At 45.5% G+C, this 17,504-nt stretch overlaps 1 protein-coding gene across 2 annotated transcripts; it reads left to right on the plus strand.

Annotated features, from left to right (window-relative positions):
- Positions 1-736: 736 nt before the first annotated feature.
- On the plus strand, positions 737-17,120 carry LOC147639469 (putative glucose-6-phosphate 1-epimerase). 2 transcript variants are annotated; one of them, XM_086791763.1, is made up of 9 exons: positions 737-882; positions 1,024-1,184; positions 14,206-14,280; positions 14,380-14,436; positions 14,507-14,664; positions 15,870-16,001; positions 16,170-16,272; positions 16,385-16,487; positions 16,597-17,120. In XM_086791763.1, exons 2-9 carry the CDS (start codon positions 1,140-1,142, stop codon positions 16,806-16,808), a joined length of 885 nt encoding a protein of 294 aa, XP_086647889.1. In that variant the 5' UTR covers positions 737-882; positions 1,024-1,139; the 3' UTR covers positions 16,809-17,120. The 2 variants fall into 2 exon arrangements, with proteins under 2 accessions (XP_086647889.1, XP_086647898.1); XM_086791772.1 differs by lacking the exon at positions 737-882 and having other exon boundaries at positions 993-1,184.
- The last annotated feature ends 384 nt before the right edge of the window (positions 17,121-17,504 follow it).

Raw genomic sequence — 17,504 nt, forward strand, 5'->3', positions numbered from 1 at the left:
GCCCCCAAAATGAGATATATGATGGACAATGAACAATAGACATTCTCACAAACACAAGAGAATACTAAAGAGAACACTACAACACGATGAAAGATGTAACATGAGGTTTGGCCTGGCATTTTTTATATAAAAAAAAGTGTGAGGGAAGGGACTAGAATAACATGCCATCACGTTTCACTGTGGGAGTGGGTAGATTTGAACCTTGTACCTTCCTTTCGGGAGTTTTAGAAGGATGCTAAGACTGAGATAAACCCGAGGAGGCTTGGCCTGGCCCTCTTACGAGTGTTTGGATAAAAGCTATACAATTAGAGGTGGAAAACCTTTACATCCTAGATAAGCTAGTGTCACACCCAAAACAAAAAAAAAAAAAGGTTTCACAGAGGAACCCTCTCAAAAATGGACCAATTGCCAAACTTTAAACTAAAAAAAGAAATGGCTTTTCCTAGATTAGGAGTGGCAAGTGAGTGCCCAATAAACTTTTTTTTTTTTTCAATCAACCTACTCACAAACACATTGAGTGATGGCAAGCTATACTAATCATGCATGATAAAAGGTGGTGGAGCATAAGAGATGCTCAACAGCTTTGGCTTTTGCTTTTATTAAAGCCCTTTTATGGATGACTCGATGACTTTATGACAGAGAAAGGGTCCTCTTTTTATGATTCTCCCGTGTCACCCATGAGCTGTATTTGTCACGGGTGGGTGCCTAAAAGGCCCCCTCCTCCCAAGATCCCCCTGGGCTACCACCTTCTTTTTGGAAAACCCACCACCTTCCTTCTCTTGTAGCCACCCAACAATCAGCTACAGCTGCTTGCACCGCACGCTTATTTATCCATTCTCCTACACTCTGATATAATCAGAACTTGGGCTCTGCCAAAATTGGGTTGGTTTGCATTTCCATTTTCAGCAAGCTCAAGATCGTTTTGATGTTTGCTATTCTCTTGTCAGCTCACCTGTTTTCAATCTAATCCAATCTCTCAAACCTTGATCCGAGGTTGATACACAGTTCTCTTGTTATCTACAGGTCAAAGCGAGCTTGCTTGATAAAGGAGATGGTTCTCAAGGACGCTGCGGCTGATTGATTCTTGGTGCTTTTGGCTGGTCCCAATACCAATGGTCCCAGTAAAGTAAGCACCAGGCATGGAAAAATTAGTGTTGGAAGTGCCACGCGGAGCTTCAGCTACAGTAAGTAACTCTATGCATACCATCTTTGTGGATTGCAATTACAAAGACCCCAAAACATCATACCCTCTTTGTGACTGTAATCAAACAGACCCAATAAAAAAACATCCACATGCTTTCCCCCTTGTTTTCAAGTTTGATGAACTAGTTTTTGTTTGGGGTTGAAAGGTCAACTTGAACCTTGATCTTTGTGCACACAAGTATGCATTGAAGCTTGAGATTACTGCTGGAGTTTGTGACTTGTAAGCTTAAAGGGACTGGTCTGTGGCCTGTAGGCGAGTCCTTGGTAAGGAATGAACTCGTGAGTAGGGGGTCTCGGGTTCAATCTCTACTTGCCACAACCAACCTACTGGTGTGCTCTGGGCTCTCTCCGTGCTCCCTGTGGGTGGAGCTTTTAGAGGAGCAACATCGACATCGTCGACTGATTAGCAGGGTCTCTACATGGTAAAGACTGACTAACAGCTCACGTTCCTTGACGTGTCAGCAAATGGATATGATCCATCCATCCATGACAGCTGTTTGTGAATCTTTTCCAAGGTCACTGGCGTGTAGGGATCTGGCAGATTTCTGTAAAAGGAGGATGTGCTCCCCCACAACTGACCATGATGGAACAAATTTGATGTTTATGCACTATGTAGACCTAGCTATAAAGTACTCTTATGTACTAAAAGTGTTTGAAGTTTGTGGATTTTGGGTTTTGTTTTTAAGTTTGATGTACTGGTTTTATTTGTGGGTCTTGCAAGGCAAGGATGATTTTTGATGGGCTGGGTCACCCTTCAAAAGGAGGGTTTAGTAAAAATAATGCCCCTTTTTTTCAACCTTTTTTTTTTTGTGTGGGTCACTAAAAGAAGGGACCGTATTTTATGGCCAAAATGCCCATAAATGGGCATAACGCTCATCAAAAAGCAACCTTAGGTCTTGGGGTTAAAAGGCCAACTTCAACCTTGATCTTTGTGCACACAAGCATGTATTGAAGCTTGAGATTACCAGTGGAGTTTGTGAGTTGTAAGCTTAAAGGGGCTAGTCCCCGGCATGTAGAGTTGGTAAGTGATTGAACTCTTAAGGGGGGGGGGAGGGGGGGGGGGATTCTTGGGTTCACTAGCTGCAGCTCGGTCACAGTTGGCCCTATGGGCAGGCTTTGGACTCTCCATGCTCCTTGTAGGTCGAGCTTGGAGAGTAGCAACGTTGTTGACTGATTAGCAGGATCTCTACCTTTGGTGGGCTAGGTGGGAGAGCTTAAATGGATTAGCGAAAGGCTATGGGCAGGCCATTCCTGTAAGGCTGCCAGCCCTTTTCCTCCATGAAAGGCCAACCCGTGGCTTTTCACGGCCGTCGTGGTCGATGGAGAGTCGGTGGTGATGAGAGGTGATAAAAGAGACATCTGCATTAAAGACTAACTAACAACTCTGCTTCCATGACCTACCAGGAGATGAATTTGATCCATCCATGACAGCTGTTTGCAAACCTTGTTTGAATCTGACAGATTTAAGAGACTTCAGTCCAAAGCTAGTCATTCTCCATATGAATGGACCTTTATGGAATGCACAATAGTGTAGATGTGCAGATTGAAGTCTTGGATCCATGGAGACTAGCTTATTGAAGATCTGGTAGATGATGGTGAATGACACTTCAAACAAAAGGTTCAGTTGGCTGCATCTACAATCATCTTCTTGATGGGAAAGCAGTGGAAGTTTTTGGAGTTTTTACACAAAGATGGAAGTCATTAAACATAACATTTCTAACGGTCTGTCAAGGTCATAGGTTGTCGAAGAGTACATTCCAGCCATACAATCAGGAGTCCTTTTACAGAAATCTGTCACATTCATACACATCAGCGACCTTGGAAACGACTCGCAAATAGATGTCATGGATGGATCAAATTCATTTGCTCGTGTGTCATGGAAGCTGAGCTGTGAGTCAGTCTTAACTGCAGGTGTCTCTTCTATCACCTGTCACCACGGACTCCTCATCAACCATGACGGCCGTGAAAGGCCGGGGGTCGGCCTTTCGTGAAGAAAAAGGACTCTCCCAGGAAAGGCGTGCCCATAGCCTTCCCCTAGGCCCTTTAAACATATGGTCTATCATGGTCATGGGTTGTCGAAGAGTACATTCCAGCCATACAATCAGGTGTCCTTTTACATAAATCTGTCACATTTATACACATCAACAACCTTGGAAACGACTTGCAAATAGCTGTCATGGATGGATCAAATTCATTTTCTCATGCGTCATGGAAGCTAAGCTGTGAGTTGGTCTTTACTGCAGACGTCTCTTCCATCACCTGTCACCACCGACTCCCCATCGCCCATGACGGCGGTGCAAGGCCGGGGTCGGCCTTTCGTGAAGAAAAAGGACTCCCAAGAAAAGCCTGCCCATGGCCTTCCCCTAGTCCCTTTAAAAATTTTCTTTCCAACCAACGCCCCCCCCCCTCCCCTCCCCTTCACTCCCCCCTCCCCCCAACTAGAGATTGTGCTAATTTGTCAATGATGTTGCACCTCTCCAAGCTCGACCCACAAGAGAGTCCCTGCCCACCACAGGCAAAATATGACGGTGTATAAATATGACAAGGTTATGGGAAAGTACATCCCAGCCGTACTATCTGTCATGTGCACAGTGTGTATCTACCGTGTGCTACACGCATACAAGACTAGCTTCGAGGTTTGGGGAAGCTTGGAGCTAGGCAGGCTGAGTTAGGGATAGACTAACAGACGGGCATCCAAGTATGGATGGGCGGGCACCCAAGTGTGGACGCCCGATGACCGGCCAAGAGCCTATAAAAGGGTGGCCAAGGTTAGTCATTAGTTCATAGAGTCTCGCGTGTCTCCGTGAGAGCTCTATGGTCAGGAGCTTGGATCTAGTGCAGACGTGCACGATTATTTAAGGATGGGTCAAATCCGTCCAAGTAAATCACCTTGGGGTGCACCTGTGTTGCTTAGGAGAAAGAAGGATAACACCTGGAGAATGTGTATAGATTACAAGAGATTGAACAAGTTGACAATTAAGAACCGTTATCCTCTTCCTAGATCAGATGACTTGATTGATCGGTTAGCCGGAGTGAAATATTTCACTAAGATAGATTTACGTACTGGCTATTACAAGATACGTATTCATGAAAGGCATGTCGAAAGAACTGCCTTTCGGACTAGGTATGGCCATTACGAGTTTCTCGTATTACCTTTTGGGTTAACCAATGCTCCAGCCACTTTCCAGCAAATGATGAACGAACTTTTTCGTGAACATTTGGGAAAATTTGTGGTTGTGTTCCTGGATGATATTTTGATATATAGTCGTACTCTTGAGGATCACGTTAGACACCTCACGATTGTCTTAACTATTTTCAGACAGAATCGACTATATGCTAAATTAAGTAAATATGAGTTTTTCATGACAAACATCATTTACTTGGAACACAAGATCACTAGAGCTGGATTGAGCATTGACTATGACCGAGTTTAGAAGGTTCTGGCCTGGCCTATACCGCGAACAGTGAAACAACTTCGTTCTTTTCTCAGTTTTGTTGTTTTTCTTCTGAAATCTGTGCGGGAGTACTCTCAGCTCACACTACCGATGACCGACTTGTTGAAAGGTCATGGACGTAAGTCAAATCAGCCTATCACTTGGAATAACGATCTGGATATGGCCTTTAGACTTTTGAAAGATAAAGTCAAGGAAGCACCTATCTTAGCATTATCTGATCCTAGTCGGCCATATCTTCTTGAAGCTGATGCCAGTGACTATGCCATCGGGGCTGCTCTATTTCAAGATGGTAGACCTGTTGCTTTTGAAAGTAAAAAGCTAGACGACACTCAATTTTGATGGCCAACCCTTGAGAAGGAGCTTTATGCTGTGATTCACGCTCTCAAGGTTTGGAGACATTATTTATATGGCTCTAAGTTTATGATCTTGACTGATCATTAGTCAATCAAGTATGTGTGTGATGCAGATGATTTGAGAGGCAGGAAAGCTCGATGGGCTGAAGTAATGCAAGATTTTGATTTTGAGATTCGTTATAAAAAAGAATCCATGAATAGTGTCGCCGATGCGCTTAGTCGAATTAGAGAGGTGAATACTTTGTCGTTCACCGAGATTTCTACTGACTTATTTCAGTCATTGAGAGGGCTTTGCAGGACTGATAGTTATTTTGGTCCATTTTGGCAGAAGATCCAGAACGGGAGCTCATTGATTGACCAAGACTCAATGACTGAGCAGCCTAACATTCAGGCTGCAGGAGGTCAATGGATGATTTGGAATGGTTTACAATTCCGTAATGACAAAATTTGTGTACCACAGATCCCGAACATTAGGTCCAAGATTCTTAAGGAGTGTCATAACGTCCCTTTTGCTGGACACCCTGGGGTACACATGACATTATCGTTAGTGAAACACACTTTTTATTGGCCAAAGATGAAAGAGTATGTTCTCAAGTGTCAAGTTTGTCAAGCAAATAAAGCTGAACGCTTTAGACAGGCTGGGTTGTTGCATCCTTTGCAAATCCCGGGTAATAAATGGGAAAGTATTTCCATGGATTTTATTACCGGATTGCCAAGAACACATCAAGGCCACGATTCTATTTGGGTTGTGGTAGATCGCTTGACAAAAATGGCTAGATTTTTGCCGACCCGGAAAACCATTACAGCTACGCAATTAACAAGGCAGTTTATCAAGCAATTGTTTAGACTGTACAGGTTACCACACAGGACATAGTCAGTGATAGGGACAAGTTAACGAGTGATTTTTGAAAACTTGTTTTTGAGAAGTTGAAAACAACTTTGGATTTGAGTTCCTCATATCATCCTCAATCTGATGGCCAGACTGAAAGAGTGAATCAGATTTTGGAGGATATGCTTCGAGCATATGTATCCAAAAGGCAAAGTACATGGGAGGATTATCTTCCTATGTTAGAATTTGCATATAACAGTACTAAGCATACGAGTACAGGTTTTAGTCCTTTCATGCTTATGTATGGTTTTCAACCTAGATCACCTGTTACAGTGGGATTCTCAGGACTTCAGCATGATGCAGTACGTAATTTTTTGCAAGATATGCAAGAAATGTTACAAGTTGCGAAGGAATCTATTAGAAGTGCTCAAGACCGAGACAGATTTTATTTTAATAGACATCATTCACCCAGAGAGTTCTCTGACGGAACGATGGTGTATTTGCGAGTTCCGAAAGATTCTGATTACGGACAGGTCGATCTCCGAAATTATCTCCTAGATATTGTGGACCATTTCGTATTACATGACGGATTGGTTCAATCGCATATGAATTGGATTTGCCTTCTCATGTGAAAGTTCATCCTGTATTTCATGTCAGGAGACTTAAGGAAGTAGTGGGTGGAATAGACCAGTTAGTTACTCCTCAAGAAATCATAGATGTCGAGGACATGACATTTGTTCCACACGAACCTGAAAAGATTCTTGGATTTCGTGAAAGACGATTGCGTAATACGCTTATCACGGAATACAAGATCCAGTGGAAGGATCGTGTTGAGGAGGACGCTACATGGGAGACATTGACTACTCTTCAGAGAGATTACCTTGGCTTTTTAGTGAGCTCAGGAGTGAGCTCTTAGAGGAAGGGCAGTATGTTAAGTGTACAGTGTGTATCTACCGTGTGCTACACGCATACAAGACTAGCTTCGAGGTCTGGGGAAGCTTGGAGCTAGGCAGGCTGATTGGCGAGCTGAGTTAGGGATAGACTAACGGGCGGGCACCCAAGTGTGAACGCCCGATGACCGGCCAAGAGCCTATAAAAGGGTGGCCAAGATTAGTCATTAGTTCATAGAGTCTCGCGTGTCTTTGTGAGAGCTCTATGGTCAAGAGCTTGGATCTAGTGTAGACGTGCACCTGCTTTACGCAGCCGAGGCTAGCAGTAGTCTCGAGGCCCGCGAGGGTAGCTTCGTGGCAGTATGGGATGTCACGAGGTAGAGATTGGTTGGTACGTTCATCTAGTTAGCTCAGCTCGTGGCTCGGTGGAGACAGCCAAGACTTGTGGGCTTGCCCACGGCTGTCAAGGTTGGGAGGTGAGTCAGGCCTGCACCCTCACAGTCTATCGCGTGAAGGGAACTCCGATGATGTTGTGAGAAGGCATGCAGCCCACACTAGTGACGTGAGAGGGCATGCAAACCGCACCAATGATGTAAGAGGACATGTAGCCCGAGCAAGTGATGTAAGTGGGCATGCAGCCCGAGCAAGTGTTTTGAGGGGGCTTGCAACCCATGCAACAGATATGAGGGGGCATGTAGCCTGAGGAGATGATGTACATCGACATGCAACTCGTGGGGATGATGAGGGGTTTTCAGCCCATTTGAGAGATGCAGAAGATTTTCATGCATTGTCGGTGGTGTCTCCACCTTCTAGGTATGTTCCTGCTCCTAAAGTTCCATCCAGAGTGGAAGGTGTTACACGGGAAACAGCCCTAGATCTGGGCACCGTTGCCATCGCCAAAGCTTTTGGATAGGATAGTTGCCCGTACATGGAGTGCTTTCAAAGAGCAATTTTATGATCAGTTCCTTCCTCCTCACTTTGAGAAGGATGTATGAAAGGAATGGGAATAAGCTAACACAGGATGAAGGCGAATCCGTTTCCTCCATAGTGACAAGGGACGAGGGACGGTAACGGGGGACGGGCACGGGGATGGGACGGAGGATGACCATAAGTAGGGAACGGGGATGGGGGAGGGAACGACACTCAAAAAATACTTTTTTTTTAAGTTTTTCTACTCTACACTTATTCTGCTTTGGAAGTACATCAAAATGAGCACAAATTTACACTAAAATGGTAAGCTTTTGAGTCATATTAACAAAATACGCCAATCAAAGAGTGAAGGCATTGACAGTTGATTGTATTAATAATTAAGTAGATACAAAATGAGTCAGGACTAAGCCATAAGGAGGCAGAATACATGGACGGACTCAAATGAGTCAATGACAAAAAGTGCTAAAGCCTAGAGGCTAGAGGCTAGAGCTAAGTAGTAAGGCCCATGAATTATGATCCATGAATGATCATCCACGTGAAGTGCTCGCCTCATGGTCATGGGTAGCTTGTGCCAAAGGAGCATCAAGCTCATCCTCACTCTCATCCTCACTGGCATGCTGCTCTTGCATCTCATCCTCTTGTTGACTCATCTCCCACTCGGTGAAGGGATCTGCCTTCTTGGTCATGCTCTTGCAAAGCATTCGCAAGTTCGCGCTAACGAAGACAAGGTCATTGGCACGCTCTACCCCGAGTTGGTTCCTCTTCCTAGAGGCAATGTGGCTGTAGGTACTCCAAAGTTGCTCCAAGCAAGAGGAGCTGACGGCCTGGCTAAGTATGCGGATGGCAAGCTGTTGTAGCTCCGGTCCATCCGAACCAAAGTCCTCCCACCATAGAGCAGCACCAACTTTGGAGCGGTTGATCTGTGCATCATGACAGCCATAGGAGCCATGAAATGACCTGTACATGGAAAGCTGGTCCCTGATCTTGCTCCGAACCACTGCATCAGGCACAAGACGGTCCAAGATGATCCTCCATCCAGCGCTCACCTCTCGGTCGCTCTCCTGCTTGTTGCCTTGGAATTCTGGGTCCACCACATAAGCTGCTGCATGCAATGGAGAGTAATAGGAATTCCACCTTCCTAGACACAAGGCATGGATCTCCTCGTATCTTTCTTCGGCAGGCACGAAGTCTTTCAACTTCTCTATCATGTGATCCATGGCCTCGTAGACCTTGCCTATGCATGGTTGCATAGCGTCTACAATCCTCAATAGGTAGACTATGGGTCTCACCATAGCATTCGTGGTCTTCACACGCTCCCACCAAGAGGCGTCATCTGCCCGTAACCTACACTCTTGGCCAGTGTTTGTACGGGACTCTTGGTATGATGGTTGAAGATGGCTTGAGCCTTGAGCAATGAGAGAGAGAGAGAGAGAGAGAGAGAGAGAGAGAGAGAGATTTTATCAACGTCTTCCAAAAGACCGAACTCGGCCTATGAGACAAATCAGTGTACCTGTGTGGGGTATCCTCTGTCATCCCAACAAAATGAAAAAGTACTGAACTAAAAAGCTGAATCTGGGTGTGCAATAAGTACAATGAGTGGGGGAGGGGATGGAGCTCTACTACTAGGAGAATGCAAAGCTATATGCATGGGGTATGCAATCATGATATGCAAACTAGCTAGCTCCATCGTGTACCATACTGGGGGTATAAAATGGTATACATCAATGAAGAGGGTGTCCACAGCTCCCTGAAGAACATGCCTGGGTTTGCTCTGAAGCGAGCCAGTCGCTCCGCACCCTCTCTGTGAAACTGAGCTCTGATCTCTGTCATCGCTCTTTGGTATAGGCGCGGTGTCCGAAAGCCAGGTGTCCTTTGTCTCTTGCGGGCTTTGAGTGTCTCTGCTCTCTGGAGAGTAATTCCCTGTTGTGTAGGGGCTGGGAGTGGGGTGGATCTTTGAAAAAATGTAGTAATCTGTGTTTGTTGTCCCCCCTCTGGAGCTGTCAGAGCCTGTAATGATGTCTCTCTATGACGCTGTATGTCTAGAATGAATCTCCCCAGTATGCGCTGGTCTGTTGCCTCAAAGAGCTGGTGTAGGGAATGTGGCTCTTTGAATAAAATGGGATCTCTCTCTCTCATGGCTGTATATGCCTTGTATCTGCATACATAATGCTCCTCACTCTCCACCTCCTCTCTGCACAATCTGCATACCCTCTCCTCTCGGGGGATCCGTGCTGCTCTGCCAGTCTCGATCTCCAATCGATGTGATGAGACTCTAAGCTGACCAATAGCTACTCGGGACCCGTGTGGTAAAAAGCCCTCCATGCCTCTCTATAAATCCATCATCAGTGATACTCATGAAGTGATCTCTGTAGTACAGCATCTTCGGTGGAAGAGGATGTGTAGGCGATATCCATGTCTCTCGTGTATAGAGCTGCCATAGGTCCTGTCTCAATACTCTGTTCCTCTCACTAATCCCTGTCATACTGGAATGGTGGTAGATGATCCATGTCTAGGCCATGCTGTGAGAACCAATGTGTGACCTGTGCATACCATGATCCTCTGTCTTCTGCCTCGACCAGCTGTTAGATGCCTCAAAAGCTCTGTATGACAATCTGTCCTGTGGCATCTCTCTAAATCTGTCTAGCAGGCATATAGTCTGGAATATGGCCTCTACCATCATAGGAGGCACAACAAACTCTGCTCGGATAATGTCATGAGGTACTGACTGTTTGCTGCGTATCTGTGTCCACCAATGGGTAGCAAGGCCTGGCGCCCATACCGCTGCTCCATACATCAATGCCGGTGTGACTAATGTGTCAAATAGCCACCCCTTCGTTCGGGGCTCCTGAAAATGCGCCTGGTGGCACTGTCTCTCTAGCATAGCCAATGCTGCATATCCCCGTGTCAATCTAACTCTGGCTACTGAACCCATGGTGAAGCGCGTGGCTGTTGTAGAGAAGGTAATCCCTAGGTACACGTATGATGTCACCACCTCCACCTAGCGTCCTGCGAGAGTGAATGTTAGCTGACTCGTGCCCTGTCTCGATGTATGAAAGACTATAACCTTGGTTTTCCCAAGGTTCACACAATAAGACCCCTCTGTGTGCAGAAATCATGGAGTGCATGTAGATGCTGCTGTAGACCTCCTGGAGACTCAGACACTAATACAATATCATCAGCATAAATCATAATATGCACTGAGCTATCTGCCAGATCAACTCCATCTCCGTCTCCCCGTGTAATGAAGTCAGCCACCTCATCAATGTATAACCCAAATAGCGTGGGGGAAAGTGGGCATCCTTGCTTCACACCAATGGTGCTAGCAATAGTCTCGGACATACCTCCTGGGTATCTGACTTACCCAAAAACCTGCTCATATAATGCAATAGATGCCCCATGTCATATCTGCTAGTATGCCAAGAGACTGCAGGCGCTGAAAGAGCCTCTCTCGTGGTACTGTGTCAAATGCCTTGCGGAAATCCACAAAGCAGCAATAGAGCTTTCTCTTCCTCACTCTGGCTTGATCAATCATACATCTCAAAGTGAATACATGGTCAGTGGTAGAGAAAGCTCTCCTGAAGCTTGCCTGCCCTGATGAGCGTAAACTTGCTCGCTCAGCATATAAGCTAAGCTCTTGCTCCAACACTGCACCATAGAGTTTGGCCAACACGTGGCCAACCATAACGGTCCTGTAGTTGCTCGGATCGAGCATATCCCCTGTTTTGTGGATCGACACAATGGTGTGCATTGTCCACTCCGCAGACAAACCCTCTGCTAGTGCCCTGTTAAACAGGTGTGCAAGAAAAGGAGCCAAAGAATCTACTGCATATATGAGATGCTCACCCTGTAGGCCCATATGGTCGGCGGCCCGTCCATGCTGTAGGCGGCGGATAGCTTCCTTTACCATCGAGTGGGTAAAGAAGCTAGTTGTGGTAGGTCGAGGCTCTTGTGGCTGAGGTATAAGTGGCTGCTGTGGGGCGTGGTATAGGCCCTCTGCATATGTGTGCCATGTCTGTGGGTCTGCAATGGGTGTCGGTGCCGGGGCTCTCTGAAGTGCCGCCATGAGATAGGACTATCTCTACTCATGAAGAAATGGAAGATCTCTAGCTCTTGTATCTCTGCGAAGGCCCACCTTTTGTGGCGAGTAAATCTCCTCATCTCTCTCCTCGACTCGTGCTCTGTGATGGCTCCCAAGGCTCTCTGTATGCGGAGCCGTGAATATGGGGCTCTGCACTCGTCATCATACCACTTGTTTTGGGGCATAGTCCCAGATCTCGCAGGCTCTCCTGAGTGGACACGATGTGGGAAGCTCTGTAATGCAGCCGTATGTAGGAGTGATGCCAGCTGGGCTGTAATGGTATCCATAGGTGCCAGGGGATCCATGAGTAGGAGTCCATCCTCTACTCTGCCAGTGTATATGTCTGCCATGTCATGTGTGAAGTAGATGGTAGTGTGTGGCGTCGGTATGTGGGGGGCTGGTGATACTGGTGATCCGGCTAGTGAAAATGCCAAGTATGTATGATCTGCCCCAATAAGACGAGGTGGGATGGAGAATGAGGTGACAAGCTGTGATGCCTCCAAAGACCCCATAATGTAGTCTACCACCGTGCCTCCGGTCCGTGTATGACCCCCATGTGGGAAGCATGTCAGCCCTCCTGATCCCGGCCACTGTACCATCCCGTTATAAATAACGAGACGATGCCTGGCTCCCAACTCTAGTAAGTGGTCCCCATAATGTCCTCTGTCTGGTCCAGTGTCCTTTGATGCCCGACTAGCCCCTATCTCCTCTGGATCCACAGGGTGGAGGATCTCCATGTCATCATAGTAATACACCTCACACTGTCTGCTCTTTGTGTGGGCATTGAAGTCACCCGTAAGAAATACCTCCCCTAGTATAGAATAATACATAATCTCCTCTGACAAACAAGTGTATGGCGAGGCTCCTGTCTCCTCCTCCTGTGGCATGTCCTCTGTAATGACATAGGAGGATCTTGATGGAGGAAAGTAACATAGGGCTATGTATATAACCCTATCCTGTGAGAGCTGTAAGCTGATACACATGTATCTGGCCTCTGGATCCTGTGCTACCACTCTCAGTCTCTCCTGTAGCTCCCCTCTGAATAGAACTGCTACTCCCCCCGACCCTCTCGAGGTACCCTGGCGTGTGGTCCTCCTGTATGCTGACTCCCACTGGAATCCCTCTACTCGAGGTAGCCCTCTCTGTGGGCTCTGATGTGTCTCTATTAGAAGTATGATGTCTCTCCTCTCCATAACATGCTCCAGTCGTCCAGGCTACACCCATTACTGCCATGTGTATCTCTGTCAGTGCCTGGTCTGTGTCCCATAGTCGGGCACCCTATGGACGTGTAAGTGCACACGTGTTTGGGACTGACAGGTGGTCTACATGTGTTTTGCAGGTCGTAAGTATTCCCAAAAACTCAATTTAAGCTCTGAGTTCACATGCTAATAATTATTCGTGCAGGCTCACACTCACTTATAAGTGACCGGACAACTTATGTGAGTACCCATTGAGCAGGACTTATTTAATACACGTGGCGGCCAAAAGTTGGGCACTGGACATTATTTGGGCCTCCTTTAAGTAGGCGCCCCCTTCTGGACCTAAAAAGCACACGTGGGAGCTAAAACCAGCGGAGGAGCTCTAATCTTGAGTAAGACTCCAATTTTATGTGAGGTGCCTGCTTTTCCGGGTGCATGGGAGTTGGTCGACTGCTTCTACAGGCTGTTTACAGCCTTCTATCGCTAAAAAAACCTAATAGGTGCATGGGAGGTGCTGGCCGACTCCTTCTGCATGTTGTCCACTGCTGGCCGGCTGATTTACAGCTTGAACAGAGGCTGGACAGAGGATAAAAACAGACAAGAAGAGCTGGTCGTGGGCATCTGGACAGTTTTCCTTCTGACTGGGGGCTTGCAGGCTTGTGTACAGCTGCTGGTCGATTTCTTCTGAGGCTACTAAGGGCTGGTTGACTGCTGAAAACAGCTTTTGAGGGCTGGTCGACTTGCTCTATGAGCTAGATAGGAAGAAGACGATGATGTTGAGTTGTCCCGGGCTGATGTGGGAGTGCTATGGGCTGTCCATAGTTCTCCTGCATGTGCTTGATGCTGGGAATGCTCACTTGTGCTGAGAATTATCAGCAAATTCAGTTTATGTTATGTTTCTTGTTTTCATATTGTATTGGAAGAAACAGGTGCAGCCAGTGGTGAACCCTGGGCACCCACGAAGTTGTATTGGAAGCAGACTCCTTTTTGGTAATCTAACCATAAAGGGGGGGGGGGGGGGGGTGTCAGCCCATCTTCTGGTCCCTAGTGTGGTGTACTGTGAAGATTTGTCATCTTGATTTACCTGGCATGCTTATGTGTATTTTTAGGTGTCAAGCTGTGCTGTTGGTATTCTGTTAACACAAAATGTCAGTCTTTTGGGTTGGTGATTGCTGATAGTTTAATGAGTGAGATTTTCTTTTTTATTGAAGGAAAACAAAAATAGAGAAAATTAGTTTGATGTGTGGAACACTCGAGCATGTTTGCAGGTGGATTTATGTGGTGCTCAAGTCACATCCTGGAAGAATGATTGTGGAGATGAACTATTATTTTCAAGCAGTAAGGTAACAAAGATATGAAGAAGAGAAGAGATTTAAATCACATGCTCGGGTTGTTGTTACAGTAGATTCTATTTCTTAAATTGACACTCGATCTTTGGTCAGGTAAATCCCAAGTCTCTGAAAGGAGTGAGAGGTGGAATTCCTCTTGGGTTTCCTCAGGTAATTTATACTCCTACATGAGTTCGATTGATGCCCACAAACAGACTTAAAAGTTGGTATTTCATTTCAGTTTGGCAATCTTGGGACTTTGGAGCAGCATAGTTTCACTCGAAATAGAGTTTGGATTATCGACCCAAACCCCCCACCACTGCCAATATGTGGAAACAAGGCTTTTGTGGATTTGCTTCTCAAACCCAGTGCTGAAGATCTTAAGGTCTGGCCACATTGGTATGTCAATATGTGCCCTGGCAAATCCTCACCTCATATTAGTGTATGAAATGTTGTAAGGCAGATCTTAATAAGCTTTCCTATTTGTGTCTCTAGCTACACCCAAGTGTGGTGTTGAAAGTTTATTGCCAGATACATCCCCAAGTTTGATGCTAAGAGGTGCCCAAGAAATCCTACCCTTGTACCGGTCTTTCAGGATGGTCCAGGCATCCTGGGTGCTTGTGCCCATTTGAGCTAACCAGAAGAACAATGTTCTTTGCAGTCTGAATCAGGACACAATCCATTTGTATTATTGTCTTGCACTGCTATGGTTTCTAAATATAGGAGTACTCGGCACAAAATTGTTATGGCTGGTTTTGGGACCATACCAAGAATAACTGGCCATAGGCTCTATGGTGTAAGCTCTCAACCGTTAGATACCCAAACTTGAGATACACAAGCTCTATGACATTAGTAAACTCTCCACCTTGAGATATCCAAAATTGTTCCACCTTTCCTCGGGAGGTACTTTGTGGTCATCAACTCCTGATTCAAAGAGTCCCATAAGGCTATAAAAAATTCAACTAAAATCCCATCCCAACCTGGGGATTTCTCCTTGCCTTTAGATAGTGGCTTGCCCATCTCCACCAACTGCAGCCTAATATATCGCCATATCTCTCTACATTGCGTTTTAAAGCTGCTGGCCTGTGTATTTGGCATATTTGCCTTGTGTCTGCATCCTGCCATCATGGTCTTAACTGGTCCCATCTAACATGGGTATCCATGCCTCTAGGAACTTAGTTTCTTAATGGCTTCTCCTGGTAAACGACCATGCATTCCAAGTATTATGTAATGAATGTGGAGCTTTAATTTCCAGCACACTTAAAGCGATGGGATAGGATTTAACTCTAGAGGCTAAGTAGCACATCACTGGATTATGGCCACCAAATCAGCCTAGGCTCCCATGCCACTGTGGACTCCCTTGACATCCACCTTTCAGTGGTAGAAACTCATTAGCAGCATTGCTGCCTGGCGCATTTGGTGTGCATGACGCAAACTACTATTCGGGGTGAGAATTTGATGAGGAAGTGAATAAGAAAAGTCTATATATGCCATTGGAAACATAGGTTATAGTAATAGGGTTTTAATTTGTGTGTTCTGTTTATTGTAAAGGCTAGTAGTTTCTCAGTGATTTGTGATGCTTTTGTTGAATTTTTGATGGGCAGTTTTGAGTTTCGGCTTCGAATTGCCTTAGGATCTGGGATGCTCATGCTCACTTCAAGGATTAGAAATATGGACAGCAAGCCTTTCTCGTTTACTTTTGCTTTGCATACCTATTTATTGGTCTCAGACATAAGGTATTGCCCTTGGTGATGAGTGCTAGTATGGGGATTATGTAAGGACTCTCAATTCAAAGCTCAAGTTCAAGAAGAAACAAAATTTTGAAATTAGTGACCCTAGAAACCTTTGTACTCTTTAAGAATACTATCATCATGGCTTCTTAGGCACAGTTACTGCTTTTTCAGCGAAGTTCGGGTGGAAGGTCTTGAAACTTCAGATTATTTTGACAACCTACAAAAGCAACAGAGGTTTACTGAGCAAGGTGATGCCATCACATTTGATGCAGAGGTAGTGGCTTAAGCCTTAAACCAAGAACTGAATCGCTTTTGTCAAAGCAGATTATGGTTTTAGTTATGCTATTTTTTGGTCATGCTATGTTGTTTTGATATGCTGATTGCAGGTGGATAGAGTCTATCTGAGCACACCAAGCAAAATTGCCATTATTGACCATGAGAAGAAAAGAACATTTGTATTGAGAAAAGATGGCGGGCTTCCCGATGCAGGTAAGCTCATTATTTTTCTTGTTCGACGAGGGTGCAAGGGAGAAATTTGATATTTTCTGCTTTGTGATGAGAAATCAGCTGAGAACATGATCACTGAGCATGGGTGCAGTTGTCTGGAATCCATGGGAGAGGAAGTGCAAAACTATAGGTGACCTTGGTGATGAGGATTACAAGCGGATGGTTTGCATCAAGTCAGCTGCCATTGAAAAACCAATCCTTTTAAGGCCTGGAGAAGAATGGAGAGGACGGCAAGAACTATCAGCAGTATCATCTAGCTATTGCAGTGGGCAGTTAGACCCTTGCAAAGTGTTGAATGGATAAGCTTCGGGGCTTGGTCTTTCACTAAGTACATGCTGGCCAAGTTAGAAGTCTTCTATGGACATGGGGTCTTTTGTACGTATTGACACTGCTTTGATGCGCAGCTTTAAGCCACATTCAATATTATTGGGCGTGTGTGATTAATCTTGTACCGAATCACACACCCTTGACACATTCTGCAAAAAGCGTCTTGTCTCGTGACAAAATTAAGGCTGAATCATGTGAAGGGTGAATGTATCTGATGTATGGCATCGTAGATATGCTTGAGAATTAGATTTGTACGCCTTTCTTTGTCGGACGAGATATTTGTCTTAAGGAAGTCACACACTTCGTGTATATACTTGCTTAAGGCTAGAACTAGTGGCCCTATACCATTTTTAAGTTATGGCTAGTCAAGTGTGAACACTAGCCATTTGTATTATATAAGTCAATTTTGACATTAGGGAGTAGACCTTGCAATACTTGAGAACTCTCCCTCTTCCCTACTCTCTTGCTTGCTAGTATTGTGTTGTGGATGCTTACATACTAGATGGTTGCTTGCTTGAATAAGTTTGACTGTTCGCTTATCCCTCTCATTAGCTTTTTCTCCTTTCACCTTTTGTGAGAGAATCTTCGTGAAGGTTATCTCCTTCTTGGCTCCATCTAGGCAAAGGAGGTTCTACTGTCATCCCCTTAGCAAAAGCATTTCGATGTGACAAC

This window comes from Cibotium barometz, chromosome 4, assembly GCF_041138505.1.
Source record: "Cibotium barometz isolate CiBa-2024 chromosome 4, ASM4113850v1, whole genome shotgun sequence".
NCBI lineage: Eukaryota > Viridiplantae > Streptophyta > Polypodiopsida > Cyatheales > Cibotiaceae > Cibotium > Cibotium barometz.

Coding starts and splice junctions, on each gene's coding strand:
- LOC147639469 (XM_086791763.1), top strand. CDS start 1,140: ATGGAAAAATTAGTGTTGGAAGTGCCACGCGGAGCTTCAGCTACA. Junction 1,185..14,205: donor CACGCGGAGCTTCAGCTACA/GTAAGTAACTCT, acceptor GCATGTTTGCAG/GTGGATTTATGTGGTGCTCA. Junction 16,488..16,596: donor TGGCGGGCTTCCCGATGCAG/GTAAGCTCATTA, acceptor GCATGGGTGCAG/TTGTCTGGAATCCATGGGAG.